The sequence below is a fragment of the Ovis aries genome, chromosome 3, assembly GCF_016772045.2.
Source record: "Ovis aries strain OAR_USU_Benz2616 breed Rambouillet chromosome 3, ARS-UI_Ramb_v3.0, whole genome shotgun sequence".
In the NCBI taxonomy this organism is placed as follows: domain Eukaryota; kingdom Metazoa; phylum Chordata; class Mammalia; order Artiodactyla; family Bovidae; genus Ovis; species Ovis aries.
In genome coordinates, this window is record NC_056056.1 from 221,648,986 (window position 1) to 221,669,664 (window position 20,679).

A 20,679-nucleotide genomic window follows, 5' to 3' on the forward strand; every position below is an offset into this window, starting at 1 on the left:
TGTTGGCAATTTGACCTCTGGTTCCTCTCAGTTCAGTTCAGTCGCTCAGTTGTGTCCAACTCTTTGCGACCCCATGAATTGCAGCACGCCAGGCCTCCCTGTCCATCACCAACTCCCTCTGCCTTTTCTAAATTCAGCTTGAACATCTGGAAGTTTACAGTTCACGTACTGTTGAAGCCTGGCTTGGAGATTTTTGGGCATTGCTTTACTAGCATGTGAGATGAGTGCAAATGTGTGGTAGTTTGAACATTCTTTGGCATTGCCTTTCTTTGGGACTGGAATAAAAACTGACCTCTTCCAGTCCTGTGGCCACTGCTGAGTTTTCCAAATTTGTTGGCATATTGAATGAAACACTCTCACAGCATCATCTTTTAGGATTTGAAACAGCTCAACTGGAATTCCATCACCTCCACTAGCTTTGTTCATAGTGATGCTTCCTTAAGGCCCACTTGACTTCACATTCCAGGATGTCTGGCTCTAGGTGAGTGATCATACCATTGTGATTATCTGGGTCGTGAAGATCTTCTTTGTATAGTTCTTCTGTGTATTCTTGCCACCTCTTCTTAATATCTTCCCGTGCTTCTGAAGCCTAGCTTGAAAGATTTTGAGTGTGACTTTGCTAGCAGGTGAAATAAGCACAATTGTATGGTAGTTTGCACATTCTTTGGCACTGCCTTCCCCTGGGACTGGAATGAAATCTGACCTTTTCCAATCCTGTGACCACTGCTGAGCTTTCCAAATTTGCTAACATATTGAGTGGAGCACTTTAACAACATCATCTTTTAGGATTTTAAATAGCTCAGTTGGAGGTAACATTTAAACTAGAACCTAAACCATGAGCAGAACTAACTTGAGTAAGGAGAGAAGGGAAAAAGTGCGGCAGGCATTACCTTCCAGGAAAACTTTCTTGACCCCGTAGAGGCGTTATTTAACATCTGATAAAGGTGTGTTTTAATTCATTGGAGGAAAGAATTTTTTAGAAGATGCTGAGTAAAGTGGTTAAGTTATATACCTTTTAAGAAACAGATTCTTACCTCATACTATATATGAAAATAAATTTCAGATAAATTAAATAGGGAAAGAAAAATCATTAACAGGAAGAGAATATTTATAGTTACTGAGTAATGTTGTAGGGAAGGACTTATTAAATATGAAAGCACTGAACAGACTATAAAATAGATAAGAGGTTATTTTCTGATTTCCCAAAGCACCACAATTAACAATAAAAGAACTCAACAAATCTAACAAAATATATTAATATTAAAGACATGAAATAAAAAGATGTGGTAGTTATTGCTACTTGACATCCATTCTCCATTTCTTCCTTTCTAACAAAGCCCAGGTTTGGCCATGTCTCCCTCATAGAGCCCATGAACCCTGCCTGGCCTAAGCTAAGTCCATCCCACTCCTACAGTGACTGGTCAGGAGTGAACATGTGACCCAATTCAGGACACTGTGATGAGAGGACAACTGTTGGACCTCTGTGGAAAAGCTTTTCTTCAATCTTAAGAATAGCACCACTACAAAAGGCACTCTCTCTTCTCTGAGGGTTGTGGTTGTGTTGGCTGGAAGGCAAGAAAGGCCACAGTCATTTTGCCCTCATACAAGAAGCAGCTTCAGGACAAAATCAAAACACAGAGCAACATATGGTTACAGGGGTAACAGAAACAGAGTCAGAGGTATTAAATTAAGGAGACCATGAAACTGGATTTCTGGTCTGTGCTCTGCCGCTAGGAAGAACTTGTCACTTCCTGAGGTACTGCACTGAGACGCCGACAGGGTGATTCAGAATGCTGGACTGTGTTGGCTACTTTTGTGTGTTTCAGGACCTTTCAATGACTTTTTTATTCATTGTGAATCCTCAAGAAGGGAACAGCCTCTCAAAATACTGGCCGAAACTTTTCTTCTTCGACAAGGTCTTCCATGGTATCGGTCTTCTACAGACTAGAGTGGGAAGTGCTGACATAAACACTTTCAATGTTTCAAGCATTGCATATGCACTCTGTTTATACTATCTCTTTAAAAACTATCAGGAAATCTGCTTACCCCCTAAACTATGCTCTGTCATCTAAAAATTATTCTATAGGATTTAAATATTCAATATTACCGTAAGTTAGTCATAACAGCAATCGTTCAGTTACCTTCAAATCCTCTCTGAGAGAGCTGTAGTCCACCTCAATGGCTGCTTCTTTCTCGTATATATCAGTGGTTGCCTGGGTACCTTCTGCTTCAGTTCCCAACTGAAAAACACACGAAGCCCTTACCTTGTTATCTGAAAATGGTGCTCTCTACTCATGTGTCTGTCCCAAGTCCTCCAGTTGATGGCCACCTCACTCAGATTAGAAGATAAAAAAGCCGTATGCAGGCCTGCAAGGCCACAATGATCTGGCTTCAGCTTCCCCTTTAACTTTACTTGGTGTTAGTCTCCCTGCTCCAACCAACCTGGGCTCCTTGAACAGACCGTGTATGCATCCACTTAGGGCTGGCAAAATGCCCTCTGCCTGGACACCCTTCCTCTACACATCTGTATCTCTTCATCTTTTACCTCGTCTACTAGCCAGCTGCCTTCTCTCAGGACATCCAAGGCCTCTGCATCAAATTCTCTTTACTTCCCTCCCTGCTTTATATTTTCTTTAGCCTACATCACTGCCAAACACTTGAATATTTTACCGTCTGCCACTTTGTTTCTGTGCCTCTCTCTACCCCAGCAGAATGCGAAGCAAGGAATTTAGGGTAGTTACACTCACTGCTGTAGTCTCAGTGCCTACTGCAACGCTGGAAACATGCATTTCAGTGTCAATATATGTCACTGTCTGAACAAAGAAAGAGGAGGAAAGAAGGAACAAGTAAAGAAGCACTTATTCAGCTGCAGGCTGGCTTCTGGTACAACGCTGACACCAAAAGCAAGACCTACAAATTAAGAGAAAACCCTGTGCTCACTCTTCTACAGATGTTCTCACCTGAAACAAGCCAATGAAACTACTTTTGGAAGTAAGTCCACATGTTATATAATATATTTACACTAAAACGGTTCACTCAGAAGGGGAATTTGAACACAAAGGGTAACACTGAACCCTCGAATCTTACAACTACTATTTATGATTCAACACTGTACTTTGTATTAAGCTTCTATATGAGTCACCTAAAACCTTGCTATTCGAAGTGTGATCAGGGAAACAAGGTCTCCAGGGGCTTCATGTGCACAGTAGGGTTTCGGAACCAGTGATCTGGTACAGTCTTTCCCACAACATAAGAATTTCCTATGAGAATTCTGGCAGATGTAGGTAACTCATCCCGTGTCTGAAGACGTCCCATGGAAGGGAAATCTCAGTTCTACCTTACAATAGTTGTAAGACAATTCCTACAATTGCATAAGACAATTAATTCTATGTGGTGATCCTTGTCCAGCCTTCTGGAAAGAGACAATTTATACCCAATGCCTCTTCTGTTTTGGACTTTAGATGACCTTGTACAGCACCCTCATTACATGGCTGCTGTCCATGAGGTCGCAAAAGAGTCAGGCACGACTTAGCAACTAAACACCAACAACTAGATGTACTTGTAAAATTTCAATCAGGGGATTCACCACTAGAGGCCTTCCCTCTTTCTAGTAGGAAGTGTTCCCTAGTAGAAGAAATCTGACTCTGTGTCCTCCATCCCCAAGGCTAGTGTCCCCCTGAGGATTAGAAAGAACAAGGATGTTCTGTCTTCTGTGACAGACTTTCTTCTACTGGAGGGGAATAACCATATTCCCCAAGACTTCTCTTCCCAGCATGACACAGTCTGGGCCTTTTCACTATCGTGGACACTTTACTCTCAGACAACATCATGCTTTAGAAAGTAAATGCAATATTCCAATGTGGTCTGACCAGCACAAAGTAGAGCAGAAGTATCCCTTTCTAGATAACGATTCAGTATTAATCTAGCTTAAGGTATTAATACCTGCTTTGAAATAACCCACTATGAATATGAAAGTCATTCACCCTAATAAACAAGTAAATAATTTCACATTCATGGTGGGCACATATGTTGGAGAATAATTCTGAAAGTTCACTGACTGGAAAAACAATAGGACCAAAGCAGCAGCAGCAATACTTGACCAGCAGCACTTACTTAGATGTCAGTCATTAAAGCTGCTGCTGCTCCTACAATATTCAATGACAAACCTCTTCTAAAATTACAGCCTTTTAAACAGACTTTCCATTTCTCTCTATATTATTGTGAGTACTGCTTTTCTGCTTCCATCCACTTCTTCTGTTACAGACCCTCCCTTCCCTCTTTCTGCACCCTTAAGAGTGGACACATGACCCAGAATGAACCAGTTAGAGTTCTTCCTCAAGAGTTTTCTAACTGAGGGCAGGAGAGAGGTGTCTTCCCCCTCTGGTCAAAGCTAGTGGTTACAGCTGCAGCCACGTGAGGAAAGCTGATCTGAACAAATAAAGCCAATATATACTAAGTTCTCCACAGTGTTCAAATTCCTGGACCATGTCACAGGGGAGGCATCCTCCACTTCAGTCCTATCCCCTGACCTCCCATTCCCCCTTTAAAGCCATCTGAGCAGGGCTCATGACATTTGTGGCCAGTAAAGTGGCTTCTCCTTTCCTTCCATCCGGGATGTAATCTCTGCTAAAACAGAGAAAAAAGACTCTTTTTCAGGCTTAGTTGTGCAGCTTATAGGATATTGGTTCTCTGACCAGAGATTGAACTGGGGGCCCTGGCAGTGAGACTGCCAGGGAATCTCTCCCCTTCCCCCAGCAAAAGACTTTTGAGTATAATGTAACACCAGAATTATGCTATGAGAAATAGTCGAAATCAACAAGAGAAAAACTGTTTCACAGTTACTTCATACTGAAGAAACCAAAGGACTGAACGCCTCTTCTGGAGTAGAAACTGGAGGGAAATGCATGGATTTCTGACTGGTGACAAAGCAGAAAGGGGAGGAGGGAGGTGGAAGGGGGACTACAAGGAAGAGATCACTAAAGATTTAAAAGATAATTTGAGAGGTAAAAGAACTATGTTCACCATCCTCTGCATTAGCTAATAGTAAGATACTCTTCTTGAACTATGTTGTCATATCTTTCCTAACGTGAGCAGCAGAACAAAGGGTATATAAGCGTCCCGCCGACCTCAAGAGTACTGTGTAGTATGAATGTGATGAGAAAGCAAAGGAGGCTAACAGAAAAATGTCCACCATGAGGAGACTTCAGTCTCATCTTCTGACTCCCTGGGTATCTATTATCACCTTCCCCACACTCTCATCACCTGGACAGACTCAGTGAAGCATGTTTCTACTGAAAAGGACCTCAAGTTGTTGGTGAAGGTGCAGAACAAGATCCCTCCACACACCACCGACAGTGTTCCCAGAGTACAGCACTGCTCACGCTATCAGGCATGTGCCCCTGCCTGCAACGGACTGTGGCTACCCCACCTCCCCAGAATGCCCCTGGACTCCCATGGCTTTAGTTCTGATTCCTCTTGGGTGTCTATATACATGTAAGAAACTGGTCCTATGGAGCTAAAAGGATACGGATTAGCGAGAGAAATAAGAGAGCTATACAAAGTGCCCAGTCTTCCATAATGAGGATCATTTTGCCCTTTTCCCCTCCCAGACGAGCTGTTTCTTCTGCTCCTAATAAAGCTTTAGAACAAGACTAAGAATCTGCATGGCTACAACTTCACTAAGCAGACAAAGTGAAGTGAAGTGAAGTCACTTAGTCGTGTCTGACTCTTCGCGACCCCGTGGACTGTAGCCTGCCAGGCTCCTCTGTCCGTGGGATTTTCCAGGCAAGAATACCGGAGTGGGTTACCATTTCCTTCTCCATGGGATCTTCCCGACCCAGGGATCAAACCCTGGTCTCCCGCATTGGAGGCAGATGCTTTAACCTCTGAGCCACCAGGGAAGCCTAAGCAGACAAAGGCCTACATAAAGTTCCACACAACTGCACATATTTAAAATCACTTGCTAGAGTACCTCCACTTCAATGATGTCATCCAGCGACCCCAACAAAAGAACTATTTCAATGTCTTGAACTTTGCAGTCAAGCAACAAGTTATGCTTCTCTAACCGACTCTGTTCCAGAGAACTCTGAAGGATCACAACTTCTTTTTGCCATTTTCCCACTTCCCTGCAAATACACAGATATAAAAAAGTGATTATATTTTACTAATTACATAAAGTTCCATCAAGGAAGAAAAACATGATTATAAACTTACTTGAAAAAAAAACTTTTTCTTTCAAGTGCTGCTAAGTTGCAGAGTTAGTCCATGAATGCTTGTAATTTAAACTTTAACACTCCTGACAAAGGCCATGAATATAATTATTTAATCCAAGGGAACATTTCCAATAATAAACATTATTACTTTAATCAGGCTAGCAACAATACAGTGCTCTCCAAGTTACCTTAGTTTTAAATCTGTACAATTTTTCAAGCTGTATCTCTCTCAATATAAGTTCTACATTTTAGAGCCTCAAACCAAGAGAAAGTGTCTGTTAGCAAGATAAATGTCTTACCAATTAAGTCATTACACACTTAAGAGTCTAACTTTATTACTACCATCACCACCACTAATGTAAGGCCTTCGATCTTAATGAGGGGAAAAACCAAGTTGAATCCAGTTGAAACAAAAGGGGGGACTTTAAAGAGGACCCAGAAGACTAAAAATAAAAGAAAATAAATTAAGAATTATATGGTTTTCAAAAATCTGATGATAGAGATGTGGTTCTATTTAAATTAAATATGAGCCAAAAAAAAAATCATCTGTAAACAAACTTAATTCTACTCAAAAATCTTAGACAAAGAATTTTCTGGCAGCATCTTGAAACACTAAGACTTTGAACACTGTGAAATATTCAAGAGTTTGAGCAAAAACAGAACTCACTGCACCTGTTCACTTACGGTTATGTCAATCACACAGGAGAGCAGATGTCACTGGTTCAACAGGCCAGTGGACTCAAAGTGCTACTGATCATCGTCACAGCAAATACATGCTCACTGTATGCCAGGTACTGTTCCAAGTACCATATGAACTCATTTAATCCTTACGACTATTCTATGACGTAGGCACTATTACCATTCTCACTTCACTGATAAGAAAATGAAGGCACCATATATAAGCAGCAGAGCTAGGGCCTGGAACCATGCAGCATGGCTCCAGATTCTACGCCTCACTCGCTATGCTCTGTCACACAGACCAGCAGGGCCTTCCTAACAGGAAGGGGCCGGTGTCAAGGAGATTTATGGTAAGGAAGCTGAACCTCCAATACTCTGGCCACCTGATGCGACGAAATGACTCATTTGAAAAGACCCTGATGTTGGGAAAGATTGGAGGCAGGAAGAGAAGGGGATGACAGAGGATGAGATGGTTGGATGGCATCACCAACTCAATGGACATGAGTTTGAGTAAGCTCCAGGAGTTGGTGATGGACGACAGGGAGGCCCGGCATGCTGCAGTTCATGAGGTGGCAAAGAGTCAGACACGACTGAGCGACTGAACTGAACTGAACTCTTTGTATAGGTCTCTTTTTACTCATTTAAAAGTACTGTACACTCTAAACAACTAACCACCTTTCTTGGTTTTTCCCCTAAGTTGCAATGCTTGATAGATGCAATAGGAGACCAAAAGCCACATAAAGGTACATATTCAAATAACAAAACTTCTATAATAAATTTCAAATTGATGGTAAACATTTTTTAAACTCTGATAAACTTTTTAATCACCTATCAATGGCCAAAAACTTCTTTCGTTCCTCTTCAATTTGAGCTTGGACTTTCTCAACATTGGTATTCTGAGTGACAAATTCATCCTTAAGTTGCCGCTGTTTTTCCATGAGTTCATTCACAATTTTAAGACAATTTTCTTCAACCTGTATGGAGATGATTTACATTACAGGTTTACCATCTTTTACATTAGTAAGGCCAACAGGTCATTTTATTATTAATACAACCATGCCAGTCATTCTAAGATAAACCCTGTCCTATATGCTGCCAGAGCCTCCACTTTAGAATGTGACCCACTCCTGTTTATACTACCAGGTAATCACTACCTACCTTTCTCTTTCACTTTGGATTCATTTCCCAGCTTGCTGCCATCTGACTTCTGTTTCCACTGCCAGTGAAAACCTTCTTCCTACCAGACTTTACCTTCTTGGCTTTAACTTTAGCCTTTTCACTTTAACTTTGCTCACTTCCTTTCCCCTCACACCCTGGGGATCGTGGCTGTCTTCATAACCAAGGCAACCATTCCTTCCAGAACTCCATCCTTGCTCCACTGCTCTTCGCTGCCTACTCTCTGAATTTACATAATGTATTCAATCTACTCCCATAAACCAGCCTAGACTTCTCCTGTTATCCATGTACTTGCTAACTACCTGTTGGAAATTGCTGTTTAGATGTCACACAGGGAAGTCATACTCCACAGGTCCAGAATTTTCTCTCCTTAATCTCTCCTTCTGGAGAAGGCAATGGCAACTCACTCCAGTACTCCTGCCTGGCAAATCCCGTGGACGGAGGAGCCTGGTAGGCTGCAGTCCATGGGGTCGCTAGGAGTCAGACACGACTGAACAACTTCACTTTCACTTTTCACTTTTATGCACTGGAGAAAGAAATGGCAACCCACTCCAGTGTTCCTGCCTGGAGAATCCCAGGGATGGGGGAGCCTGGTGGGCTGCCGTCTATGGGGTCGCACAGAGTCGGACACAACTGAAGCGACTTAGCAGTAGCAATCTCTCCTCCTATCCACCAATCACCCAAGTGAGAATTCAGGACCATGCTCTCAACATCTAGAAAGTCATGAAGCTGTGCGGATTTTACATCAAGTATTTCTCAAATCTGTACCCCTTCTCCACCTTCTATCACTATTAGAGCTTTTCAGGAACTCAACAAATGCTTATTCATCAAAGAAAGTCATCATTTCAATGCCACTTTGGTCACGCATCATTACTTACCTTCTTCAGGTTATCAGTGTCTTCTCTCCCTTTCTGGATTGTTTCCTTTAATGTGTTAATCTTGTTCAGTTTCTTCTTTAGATGATTGCGACTATATTCAAGTTGAATATTAAGCCGAGTTTTTTGTTTCTCAAATTCTAATCTAGTATAATAAAGTCAAGCATTAAAAGTAGTAAACAGAGTCCTTTAATTTTAAAAAAATTTTTTGGTTTTTATTATAGAAAACTTCAAATACAAACATAAAAAACAGGACACTACAATGGATTTCCATACAGCTATTACCCAACCCTAATAAGTAATTCATGGTTTATCTTGTTTTACCTATAATCCCACTTATTACTCCTTCTCATCACTGAATTATTTAAAGCAAATTTCAGACATCATGTAATTTCATCAATAAGTATTTTAATGTTTCTCTGAAAGTGAAGTGACTTTTAATACATAACCATAAACTTCTATAGGTAGAAATAATAACATTCTTAATATCAAAGTGCTATCTTTGCCAAATTTCCTGATTCTCATTAATTTTAAAAAACTGGTTTGTTTGAATCAGGATTTATATACTGCATATGAATGTGTTTCTCAAATCCTTTACAATCTATAGTTTTCTTATCTTTTTCTTTAAGTTACAATTCATATGTTTATTCTATTTAGTCAATTAATCTTTTCAAATAGTAGTTCATTCACAAACTCCAAACTTGGGAGTTCAAGAACATGTTCTTTCCTGATGTTCTTTCCTACTATGCGAGCTTCATAACCTCCCCATAAAGAAGTCCAGTATCAAAAAGACAGTTTCTTCAGTAAGTGGTGCTGGGAAAACTGGACTTCTTTTATATGTAAAAGAAGGAAATTAGAACATCCTCTAACACCATATACAAAAATAAACTCAAAATGGATTAAAGGCCTGAATGTAAGATCAGAAACCATAAAACTCCTAGAGGAAAACATATGCGGAATATTCTTTGACGTAAATTGTAGCCACATTCTTTGGAATCTGCCTCCTAAAGCAAAGGAAATAAAAGCAAAAATAAACAAATGGTACCTAATTAAACTTGTAAACTTTTTGTATAGAAAAGGAAACCACTGACAAAAGGAAAAGACAACCTATTAAATGTGAGAAAATATTTGCAAATGATATAACTGCTAAGGTGTTAATATACAAAATATACAATCAGCTCAAACAACTCAAAACCAAACAACCAATGAAAAAATGGGCAGAAGATCTGAATAGACTATTTCCAAAGAGGAAATGCAGATGGCCAACAGACAAACGAAAAGATACTCAACACTGTTAATCAACAGGGAAATACAAATCAAATTCATCTCACACCTGTCAGAAAGGCTATTGTTAAAAAGAACACAAGTAACAAATGCTGGCAAGGATGTAGAGAAAAGGGAACCCTGGTACACTGTTGATAGGGATGTAAATTGGTACAGCCACTATGGAAAACAATATGGAGATTTCTAAAAATAAAAAAAGAAGACTAAAAATAGAACTACCATTATGACCCAGCACTTGCACTTCTGGGTACATACTAAAAAAAAACTGAATGTAAATAAAAACCATTTACATTCTAAATAAAAAAGACACATGCACCCCACTGCAGCCATGAAATTAAAAGATGCTTACTCCTTGGAAGAAAAGTTATGACCAACCTAGAGAGCATATTAAAAAGCAGAGACATTACTTTGCCAACAAAGGTCCATCTAGTCAAGGCTATGGTTTTTCCAGTGGTCATGTATGGATGTGAGAGTTGGACTGTGAAGAAAGCTGAGCGCCAAAGAACTGATGCTTTTGAACTGTGGTGTTGGAGAAGACTCTTGAGAGTCCCTTGGACTGCAAGGAGATCCAACCAGTCCATTCTAAAGGAGATCAGTCCTGGGTGTTCTTCGGAAGGACGGATGCTGAAGCTGAAACTCCAATACTTTGGCCACCTCACACGAACAGTTGACTCATTGGAAAAGACTCTGATGCTGGGAGGGACTGGGGTCAGGAGGAGAAGGGGACAACAGAGGATGAGATGGCTGGATGGCATCACCGACTTGATGGACATGAGTTTGGGTGAACTCTGGGAGTTGGTGATGGACAGGGAGGCCTGGCATGCTGCAATTCATGGGGTCGCAAAGAGTTGGACATGACTTGAGCGACTGAACTGAACTGAACCCTACTGTTCATAGCAGCATTATTTACAATTGCCAAGATATGGAAGCAAATGAAGTGTTCATCAACAAATTAATGGATAAAGATGTGATATGGTGGTTCAGAGGTTAAAGCGTCTGCCTATAATGCAGGGGACCTGGGTTCAATCCCTGGGTCAGGAAGATCCCCTGGAGAAGGAAATGGTAACCCACTCCAGTATTCTTGCCTGAAGAATCTCATGGACAGAAAAGCCTGGTAGGGTACAGTCCTGCTGCTGCTGCTAAGTCGCTTCAGTCGTGTCCGACTCTGCGACCGCATAGACAGCAGCCCACTAGGCTGTTCCTCTGTCTCTGGGATTCTCCAGGCAAGAATACTGGAGTGGGTTGCCATTTCCTTCTCCAATGCATGAAAGTGAAAACTGAAAGTGAAGTCGCTCAGTCGTGCCTGACTCTTAGCAACCCCATGGACTGGAGCCTGCCAGGCTCCTCCGTCCATGGGATTTTCCAGGCAAGAGCACTGGAGTGGGGTGCCATTGCCTTCTCCAGGCTACAGTCCAGGGGGGTCACAAAGAGTCGGACACAACTGAGCTACTTCACTTTCACTTTCACTATACGTGTATATATATATATACACACAGTGGAATACTATTCAGCTATAAAATAGAAGAAAATTTCGCCATTTGCAATGTGGATGGACTTGAAGGGTATTATGCTAAGTGAAGTAAGTCAGACAAAGACAAATACTATATGCTATAATTAATATGTGGAATCCAAAAAAATACAACAAACTAGTGAATATAACAAAAAAGAAGCAGACACTGAGAATAAACTGCTGCTGCTGCTGCTGCTAAGTCGCATCACTTGTGTCCGACTCTGTGCGACCCCATAGGCGGCAGCCCACCAGGCTCCTTCGTCCCTGGGATTCTCCAGGCAAGAATACTAGTGGTTATCATGAGGAGAAGGATGGAGAAAGGAGCAACATAGCAGGAGGGGATTGAGAGGTACAAACTAGTGGGTATACAATAAGCTACAATGATATACTGAATAACACAGGGAATATCATCAATATTTTATAATAACAAATGGAGTATATTCTTTGAAAACTATGAATCATTACACTGTATACTTGTAACTATATAATACTGTATATCAACTATAAATCAGTAAAAGTCATATCTTTAAAAAAATAATTCCAATATCAACTATAGCTCATCCTCTCTCCATCTACCCTCCCTCACATGACCTGCTAATAGAATCATTCATATAAGAAACATTTTAAAGCACTAATTGTATCAGACACTGTGCTAAATACTACTAATACAAAGGCAACAACAGCAGTAATGACAAAAAGAGAGTAATATTTAATGTGCTGTTCAGTTGCTAAGCCATGTCCAACTCTTTGCGACACTATGGGGTGTACACGTCCAGGCTTCCCTGTACTTTAGTATCTCCCAGAGTTTGCTTAAACTCCTGTCTGTTGAGTCAGTGATGCCATCCAACCATCTCATCCTCTGTTGCCCCCTTCTTCTCCTGCCCTCAATCTTTCCCAACATTAGAGTTTTTTCCAATGAGTCAGCTCTTCACATCAGGTGGCCAAAGCATTGGAGCTTCAGGATCAGTCCTTCCAATGAATATTCAGGTGTGATCTCCCTGCAGTGCAAGAGACACTCAGGAGTCTTCTCCAACATCACAACTCAAAAGCGTCAATTCTTCGGTGCTCTCCTTCTTTATGGTCCAACTCACATATCCATACCTGACTACTGGAAAAACCACAGCTTTCAGTCTATGGACGTTTGTCAGCAAAGTGATGTCTCTGCTTTTTAATATGCTGCTTAGGTTTGTCATGGCTTTCCTTCCAAGGAGCAAGCATCTTTTAATCTCATGGCTGCAGTCACCATTCACAGTGATTTTTGGAGCCCACAAAAATAAAACCTGTCATTGCTTCAACTTTTTCCCTATTTTCCATGAAGTGATGAGACTGGATGCCATTATCTTAGTTTTTGAATGCTGAATTCTAGGTCAGCTTTTTCACTCTCCTGTTTTCACTTTCATCAAGAGGCTCTCTAGTTCCTCTTCATTTTCTTCCATTAGAGTGGTATGATCTGCATATTGATACTGTCACTGATATTACTTCTGGCACTCTTGATTCCAGCTTGTTATTCATCCAGTCCGGCATTTTGCATGATGTACTCTGCATATAAGTTAAATAAGCAGAGTGACAATATACAGCCTTGATATACTCCTTTTCCAATTTGGTACCACTCCGTTGTTCCATATCCGGTACTTACTGTTGCTTCTTGTCCTGCATACAGGTTTCTTAGGAGACAGGTAAGGTGGTCAACTGGTAGTCCCATCTCTTTAAGAATTTTCCACAGTTTGTTGTGATCCACACAATCAAAGGCTTTAGTATAGTCAGTGAAGCAGAAGTACATGTTTTTCTGGAATTACCTTGATTTCTCTACGATCCAACTAATACAGGGAATTTGATCTCTGGTTCCTTTGTCTTTTCTAAATCCAGCTTGTACATCTGCAAGTTCTCAGTTCATGTACTGCTGAAGCCTAGTTTGAAGGATTTTGAGCATGACTTTGCCAGCATGTGAAATAAGTGTAACTGTATGGTAGTTTGTACATTCTTTGGCATTACCTTCCCTTGGGATTGGAATGAAAACTGACCCTTTTCCAGTTCTGTGGCCACTGCTGAGTTTTCCAAATTTTTGACATATTGAGTGCGGCACTTTAACAGTACCATCTTTAAGGATTTGAAATAGCTCCGCTGGAATTCTATCACCTCCACTAGCTTTGTTGGTAGTAATTCTTCCTAAGGCCCCTTGACTTCACACTCCAGGATATCTGGCTCTAGGTAAGTGATTGTATCATTGTGATTATCTGGGTCGTGAAGATCTTTTTTGTATAGTTCTACTTGCCATCTCTTCTTAATCACTTCTGCTTCTGTTAGGTCCATAACATTTCTGTCCTTTATTGTGCCCATCCTTGCATTAAATGTTCCATTGATATTTCCAGTTTTCTTGAAGCAATCTCTCATCTTTCCCATTCTGTTGTTTTCCTCTATTTCTTTGCATTGTTCACTTGAGAAGGCTTTCTTATCTCTCCTTTCTATTCTCTGGAATTCTGCACTCAGTTGGGTATATCTTTCCCTAGACTTAAACCTCTCTTCTTTTCTTAGCTATTTGTAAAGCCTTCTGAGACAACTACTTTGCCTTCTTGCATTTCTTTTTCTTTAGGATGGTCTTGGTCACTGCCTCCCGTACAGTGTTATGAATTTCCATCCATAGTTCTTCAGGCACTCTATCAGATCTAATCTCTTGAATCCATTTGTCACCTGCACCATACAATCATGAGGGATTTGATTTAGGTCATACCTAAATGGCCTAGTGGTTTTCCCTACTTGCTCAATTTGAGCCTGAATTTTGCAATAAGGAGCTCATGATCTGAGCTGCAGTCAACTCCAGATTGTTTTTGCTAACTGTATAGAGCTTCTCTACCTTTGGTTGCAAAAAATATAATCAATCTGATTTCAGTATTGACCATCTGGTGATGTCCATGTGTAGCCATCTCGTGTTGTTGGAAGAGGGTGTTTGCTATGACCAGTGTGTTCTCTTGACAAAACTCTATTAGCCTTTGTCCTGTTTCATTTTGTACTCCAAGCCCAAACTTACTTGTTACTCCAGGTATCTCTTGACTTCCTACTTTTGCATTCCAATCCCCTATGATGAAAAGGACATCTTTTTCTGTTGTTAGTTCTAGAAAGTCTTGTAGGTCTTCACAGAACCAGTCAACTTCAGGTTCTTCAGCATTACTGGCTGAGGCATAGACTTGGATTACTGTGATGTTGAATGGTTTGCCTTGGAAATAACCGAGATCATTCTGTTGCTTTTGAGATTGCCCCAAGTACTGCATTTGGTCTCTTCTGTTGACTATGAGGGCTACTCCATTTCTTCTAAGGGATTCTTGCCCACAGTGGTAGATGGTTATCTGAATTAAATTCACCCTTTATTGTTCATTTTAGTTCACTGATTCCTAAAATGTCAGTGTTTACTCTTGCCAACGCCTGCTTGACCACATCCAATTTACCTTGATTCATCGATCTAATACTCCACGTTCCTATACAATATTGTTCTTCAGAGCACTGGACTTTACTTTTACCACCAGATATATCCACAGCTGAGTATTGATTCCACTTTGGCCCAGCTTCTTCATTCTTTCTGGAGCAAGGATTAATTCCTCAAAAAGACATAATGATCCCAAACATGAATGTACCTAATCACAGAACTTTAAACATCATGAAACATAAACTGAGAAAACTGAAGAGAATGACAGATCCAAAAATACTTGGAAATTTTAAAACTCCTCTCTTAGGGAACACTAGACCAATTAGACAAAGAGTTAGTAAGTACACAAAAGACACCAATCAACTTGACTTAAAGGCTACTCAGAAAATACTCTACCCAACAGAACAATGCATATTCATTTCAATAGCACACAGAATATTTATTAAGATATAACACATGCCATGCTATCAAATAAGCATCAATCAACTTCAAAGGATTTAAATAATGCAAAATATATTTCTTATCACAATAAAAATCAGTAACAGAAACATATCTAAATCCTCCCCCCATCACAACAATTTCTGTTAAACTAAACAATACTTCTAAACACCCCATGGATCACAGAACAAAACCACAAAGAATATTAACAAATATTTTAAATGGAATGAAAATGAAATAAAACATACCAGCAACAGTAGGACAGAGCTTAAGCAGTGCTTAAAGGAAAATAAACAGCTAAAATGCTTATATTATAAATGAAGAAAAGCATAAAATACATAAAGCAAGCTTCTATCTTAAAAAGTAAGAAAAAAGAGAAGTAAATTAAACCCAAAATAAGTAGCATCAAGGAAATAAAGAAGTTAAGAACAGAAGTCAACTACACAGAAACAGATAAACCATAGAGAAAAATCAGTGAAGTCAAGAGCTGGTCTTACAAAGGACCATAAAACTGATACAACTCTAGCTAGACATCAAGAAGAAAAGAAGACAAATTAGCAATATCAGGAATGAAAGGGCCATCAGTACAGATCCTACAAAACTGAAAAGGATGAAAGGGGAAATGTTAATAACTTCATATTAATAAATTTGATAACTCAGATGAAATATACAAATGTTATTTTCAATACACAAGCTACCAAAGCTTACTCAAGAAAAAAGATGTCCTGAATGGCCTTATATCTAATAAGGAAACTGAATTTGTAATTTAAGAATATTTCCATAAAGAAAAGTGGGTAGCACCAGTGGCTTCACTTGCAAAATTTACCGAACTTTTAGGAAAAAAATAATAAAATTCTACAGAAACTCCATGAAAAACAGAGGAGAGAATAATTCCTGACTCATTTTATGAGTCTGGCATTACCTGATACAAAAATGTAAAAAAGAATATTTGCAAGAAAAATAAACTATAGACCAATACTCTCATGAATACAGATATAAAAATCCACACCAAAATTTTAATGAGTCAATCCAAAAATATTTGAAAAGAATAATACAACATGACCCAGTGGGGTTCATCTTAGATATGCTAAGTTGGTTTAATATTCTAAAAATCAATCACTGTAATTTAGTATATTAATAAGCCACCTCCCCCCAAACTCCAAAAGTATTACTATCCCAACAGACAGCAGAAAAAGTATTTGACAAAATTCAACACTCACTCATAATAAAAGAAATTTCAGCAAGCTAGAAACAGAAGGGAATATCCTCTTTTCTGGCAAATGGCCTGAGGCTGTTTGTTTATAGAAAGGTTATACAACTTTATCTACACATATGGATATTTAAAGAGAACTAAGTACATTTTAATAACCACGGTGTGTGTAATTATTTCCCCATTCTCTTACTGTGTATATTTGTGCTTTTTCTCTTTAAAAATTGTGGAATAAAAGAATTAGACCTCTTTATAAAAACAGCAATGTTTATTAGCTATTTCTTGATGAACTGAAATAAAGGCCACCTCAGGCATAATTCCTTTAAATTATGAAATAATAGTTACATTTACATATAAATAATTGCTTACCAACATCTTTTAATAAAAATACCTTTTTTGATCTGCTTCCTGTTGCTGTTTAATATGCTTGTTCTCAAATTCACGAATATTTTCTACACCAATTTCTTCACAGAAGTGTTGAAAAATATCATCTTCAACCTTTTAAATTATTTTAAAACCAAATGGTTTAATAATCAATTTCACAAAAATATATAGACAATCCTTAAATCTATGTTTTTCCCACCAAGATTTTCTGGGTTAGGACAGACTATTTCCGACAAGCATCACTACTCTGTAAATTTGGTGCTTTCTCTTTAGTTAACTACACTTACCTATTTTCAAAGTTCTTATTCTAAAAACAAAATAAGAAAGTTCATGGTGGCCTTTTAAGTGCTTTGGCTTTATGAAGTGTTTAATACAAAATTGGAATGTTTACTTTAGCCATACTAAAATATAACATTCTATATAAATACAGAAAATATTCTTTATGAGTAATACTATAGATTCTTTAATATAAATTTATTTTAATTGGAGGCTAATTACAATATTGTATTGGTTTTGCCATACATCAACATGAATCCGCCACGGGTGTACACGTGTTCCTCATCCTGAACCCCCATCCCACCTCCCTCCCTATACCATCCCTCTGGGTCATCCCAGTGCACCAGCCCCAAGCATCCTGTATCATGCATCAAACCTGGACTGGAGATTCATTTCATAGATTCTTAAATAATATAAAACCAAGAGGACTAAAGCATAGAATTAACATTCAGAAAATTTGGAAAAACCAGAATAAGCCAAATCCAACAAAGTAACATTTAACATTAATATTTTAAGAGTTTCCCTGGTGGCTCAGAAGGCAAAGAATCTGCCTGCAATGCAGGAGACCTGGGTTCAGTCCCTGGGTTGGGAAGATCCCCTGGAGAAGGGAATGGCTACCCACTTCAGTATTCTGGTCTGGAGAATTAATTCCATGGACAGAGGAGCCTGGCAGGCTACAGTCCATGGGGTCACAAAGATTTTTAAAGCCCGGCATTTATGCACAATTACAGGATAAGAGAGACCTGTTTTAGCAACAGGACATGTAAAAAAGTTTCACACTTCAGTTGAACGTAATTTAAATATGAAAGTGATATGACTATTGCAACAGTAATCTATAATTTGTATAAGGAGATAATCCAAGTCATGTAAAATTATGTTTCTGTGTGCAGAGTTCCAGGGTACTCTATACTGGTCAGACAGTATTTTCACATTATTTTTTATTCTAGGCATTGACAACAGAGTATCCAAAGGCTGGTTACCAGAATTGGTCTTAAATCCATAGTAAATATAAATAAATAAGTAATTAGGGATATTTAACCCGGAAAAGGATAATTAAGGGGCAACATAAGGGTAGTTTCATGTGGTAAAAGGCAGAACTAGAGGCAATGGGTGAAAGCTACTGAGTGATGGTGTGACAGACAATGTTTTAAAGGTTAAAGATAAGCAACAGTGGAATGAATTAAGCCAGAAAGTTCCTGTTACTTTATAAGCAGAGGTTAGATGATCATATCTTTCGTACTCCAGAGCCAAAGCAGCTGTGCCTGGCATATAATAAATGTTCAAGACAAAATTACTGAGTGAATACACAACCTTAAAAGATGACACAAGGGACAACGTTTTTTCCTTCTTAGGCAGTGGAAGAAAGAAAATGACTGCAAATTTTACAATGGACAAGGAGAGGATGGACAGCTGAAGAGAATAACCATGTACTAGTACTCATGGTCCCTTGAGATGAGCAATAGTGCGTCTCAAAAAATACAAGGGATACAAAGAAACTAATACAATATAAGGAAATTAATTTGGCAAACCAATAAAACTTAGCATTTATCAAACTTTGCTTCAGCACATATTGAAGAAGCCTTAAATTTGGTATCTGATCTAGAACCAAGCCATATGCCATTCAGTAATAAATATATTACTCATAACCTTATCTATCTTTCGTTGAAATTCTTTAATTCTTTGTTGTCGTTCTTTGATTCCTTCACTCAACATGGCACATTGAGATTCAATATTTAGTAGTTCACTTTGTAGCTGAGATTGTTCCTGATTATAAAAAAGAAAAATGTCTTTTTAACATGGCTATATTAGCTTTATACAGTAAAGCCAAAAACATGATAGGTATCTTTCAGAAAAAAAAGAGACTCTGTGAGATAAGGCAAATTCAGGTACAACTGAATAACAACATTAAAATAAAGTCATAAAAATAAAGTAACTTAAAGGACTATAATATACCTCAATCACAAGGGAAAGTATAAAAATTACATGGTGCTTTATAAATGTAATTCCTGAAATTCTATGCCTTGGTCCCAATTTCCATCAAATTTTATGTAAATCTATATTACCCGGTAAAAAGCAGCAAGGTGCTTCTTCTTAATGATTTCTAGTTCACTTTGTGCATATTTGAGTCGTGTAGTAGTTCCTTGTATTAGAGCCTGTATTTGCTTCAAATCTGCTTCCTTGCGCACTATCTTCATTAAATCCTAAAAAGAAAGGGAGACATAACAACACTTTATAATAGACAACACTCTCACTTTTCACAGTACTTTCAGAGATCATAAATCACTGCTTTTTACATGTAACTATATCCACAACTCTACCTTCCCTTCTTCTGATAAAAGATTGGGCAACTAAGTGCGTAAGTCATCTGGAGTAACCAAGATGCCATACAGCCTCCTCAGAAAACTCACTTATGTCCTCACAGGAAACAGGCAAGAAAATGAAGAATGGGGAGTGCACGTTCTACCCAAGGCACACGAATGGTGTAAATGAGACCATGCGATCTTTGTTGCCTTTCTTTAGTGCCTTCTTGGCTTGCCTCATCCATTTCCTTCTCTCTTCACCTATCCTACTGCTCAACCAAATAAACTCCCTCATATATGTTCTATATTTTTTACTTCAAGTCTGTATAGGAAAACGTGTATACATACTCACCTACATGTTTTTGCCAGTCTGTTTTGCAATTTTAGAATCACATTAGACATACTTTTCTACCTCCTGCTTTACTCATTCAGTTACTCACAAAAGTCAACTGATAAGGCTCTAAATTAATTCTTTTAATGGTTGTATATTATTCCATTGTGACTGTAACAAAATTATTTCACTCTTAATGATGGACATTCATTTTGTGTCCAGGTTTTTGCCATCACAAACAGCGCTGCAGTAACACACTTTGGTGCGTACCCTTAAATACTGCTGTTTTTATTTCTATGCAATAGATTCCCCAGTGTGAGATCAATGGGTCAAAGGTGTTGATGTTCTTATTATACTAGCTGGTACTAACTGCTTTTCCAAAGCTTTAACCATTCTTATTTCTATAAATGATGTATGAGTGAGTATGTGTTTCTTTATAAGTCTACTAGCATATATATATTTCCCAACTCTTATTGATACGCATGAAGTAATCCTGAGTACTATATTCTATACTGAGCATTTTTTCAGGTTTATTAGCCATATGGATTTCCTCTATGAACTGCCTAAACCCCTCCTTTCCCTAGATG

The 20,679-nt window shown here is 38.8% G+C and overlaps 1 protein-coding gene across 1 annotated transcript in view; it reads right to left on the reverse strand.

Moving 5' to 3' along the window:
* Positions 1 to 20,679, reverse strand: part of SMC1B (structural maintenance of chromosomes 1B) — an 83,244-nt gene that overhangs the window by 14,563 nt on the left and 48,002 nt on the right. Inside the window, exons 13-19 of the mRNA XM_012175771.5 lie at positions 19,525 to 19,662; positions 19,109 to 19,225; positions 17,193 to 17,299; positions 8,945 to 9,086; positions 7,719 to 7,864; positions 5,972 to 6,125; positions 2,142 to 2,240 (exon numbers count right to left, since the gene is read on the reverse strand). Of these exons, the coding sequence (XP_012031161.2) occupies positions 2,142 to 2,240; positions 5,972 to 6,125; positions 7,719 to 7,864; positions 8,945 to 9,086; positions 17,193 to 17,299; positions 19,109 to 19,225; positions 19,525 to 19,662 (903 nt within the window). The remainder of the gene's footprint in view (positions 1 to 2,141; positions 2,241 to 5,971; positions 6,126 to 7,718; positions 7,865 to 8,944; positions 9,087 to 17,192; positions 17,300 to 19,108; positions 19,226 to 19,524; positions 19,663 to 20,679) is intronic.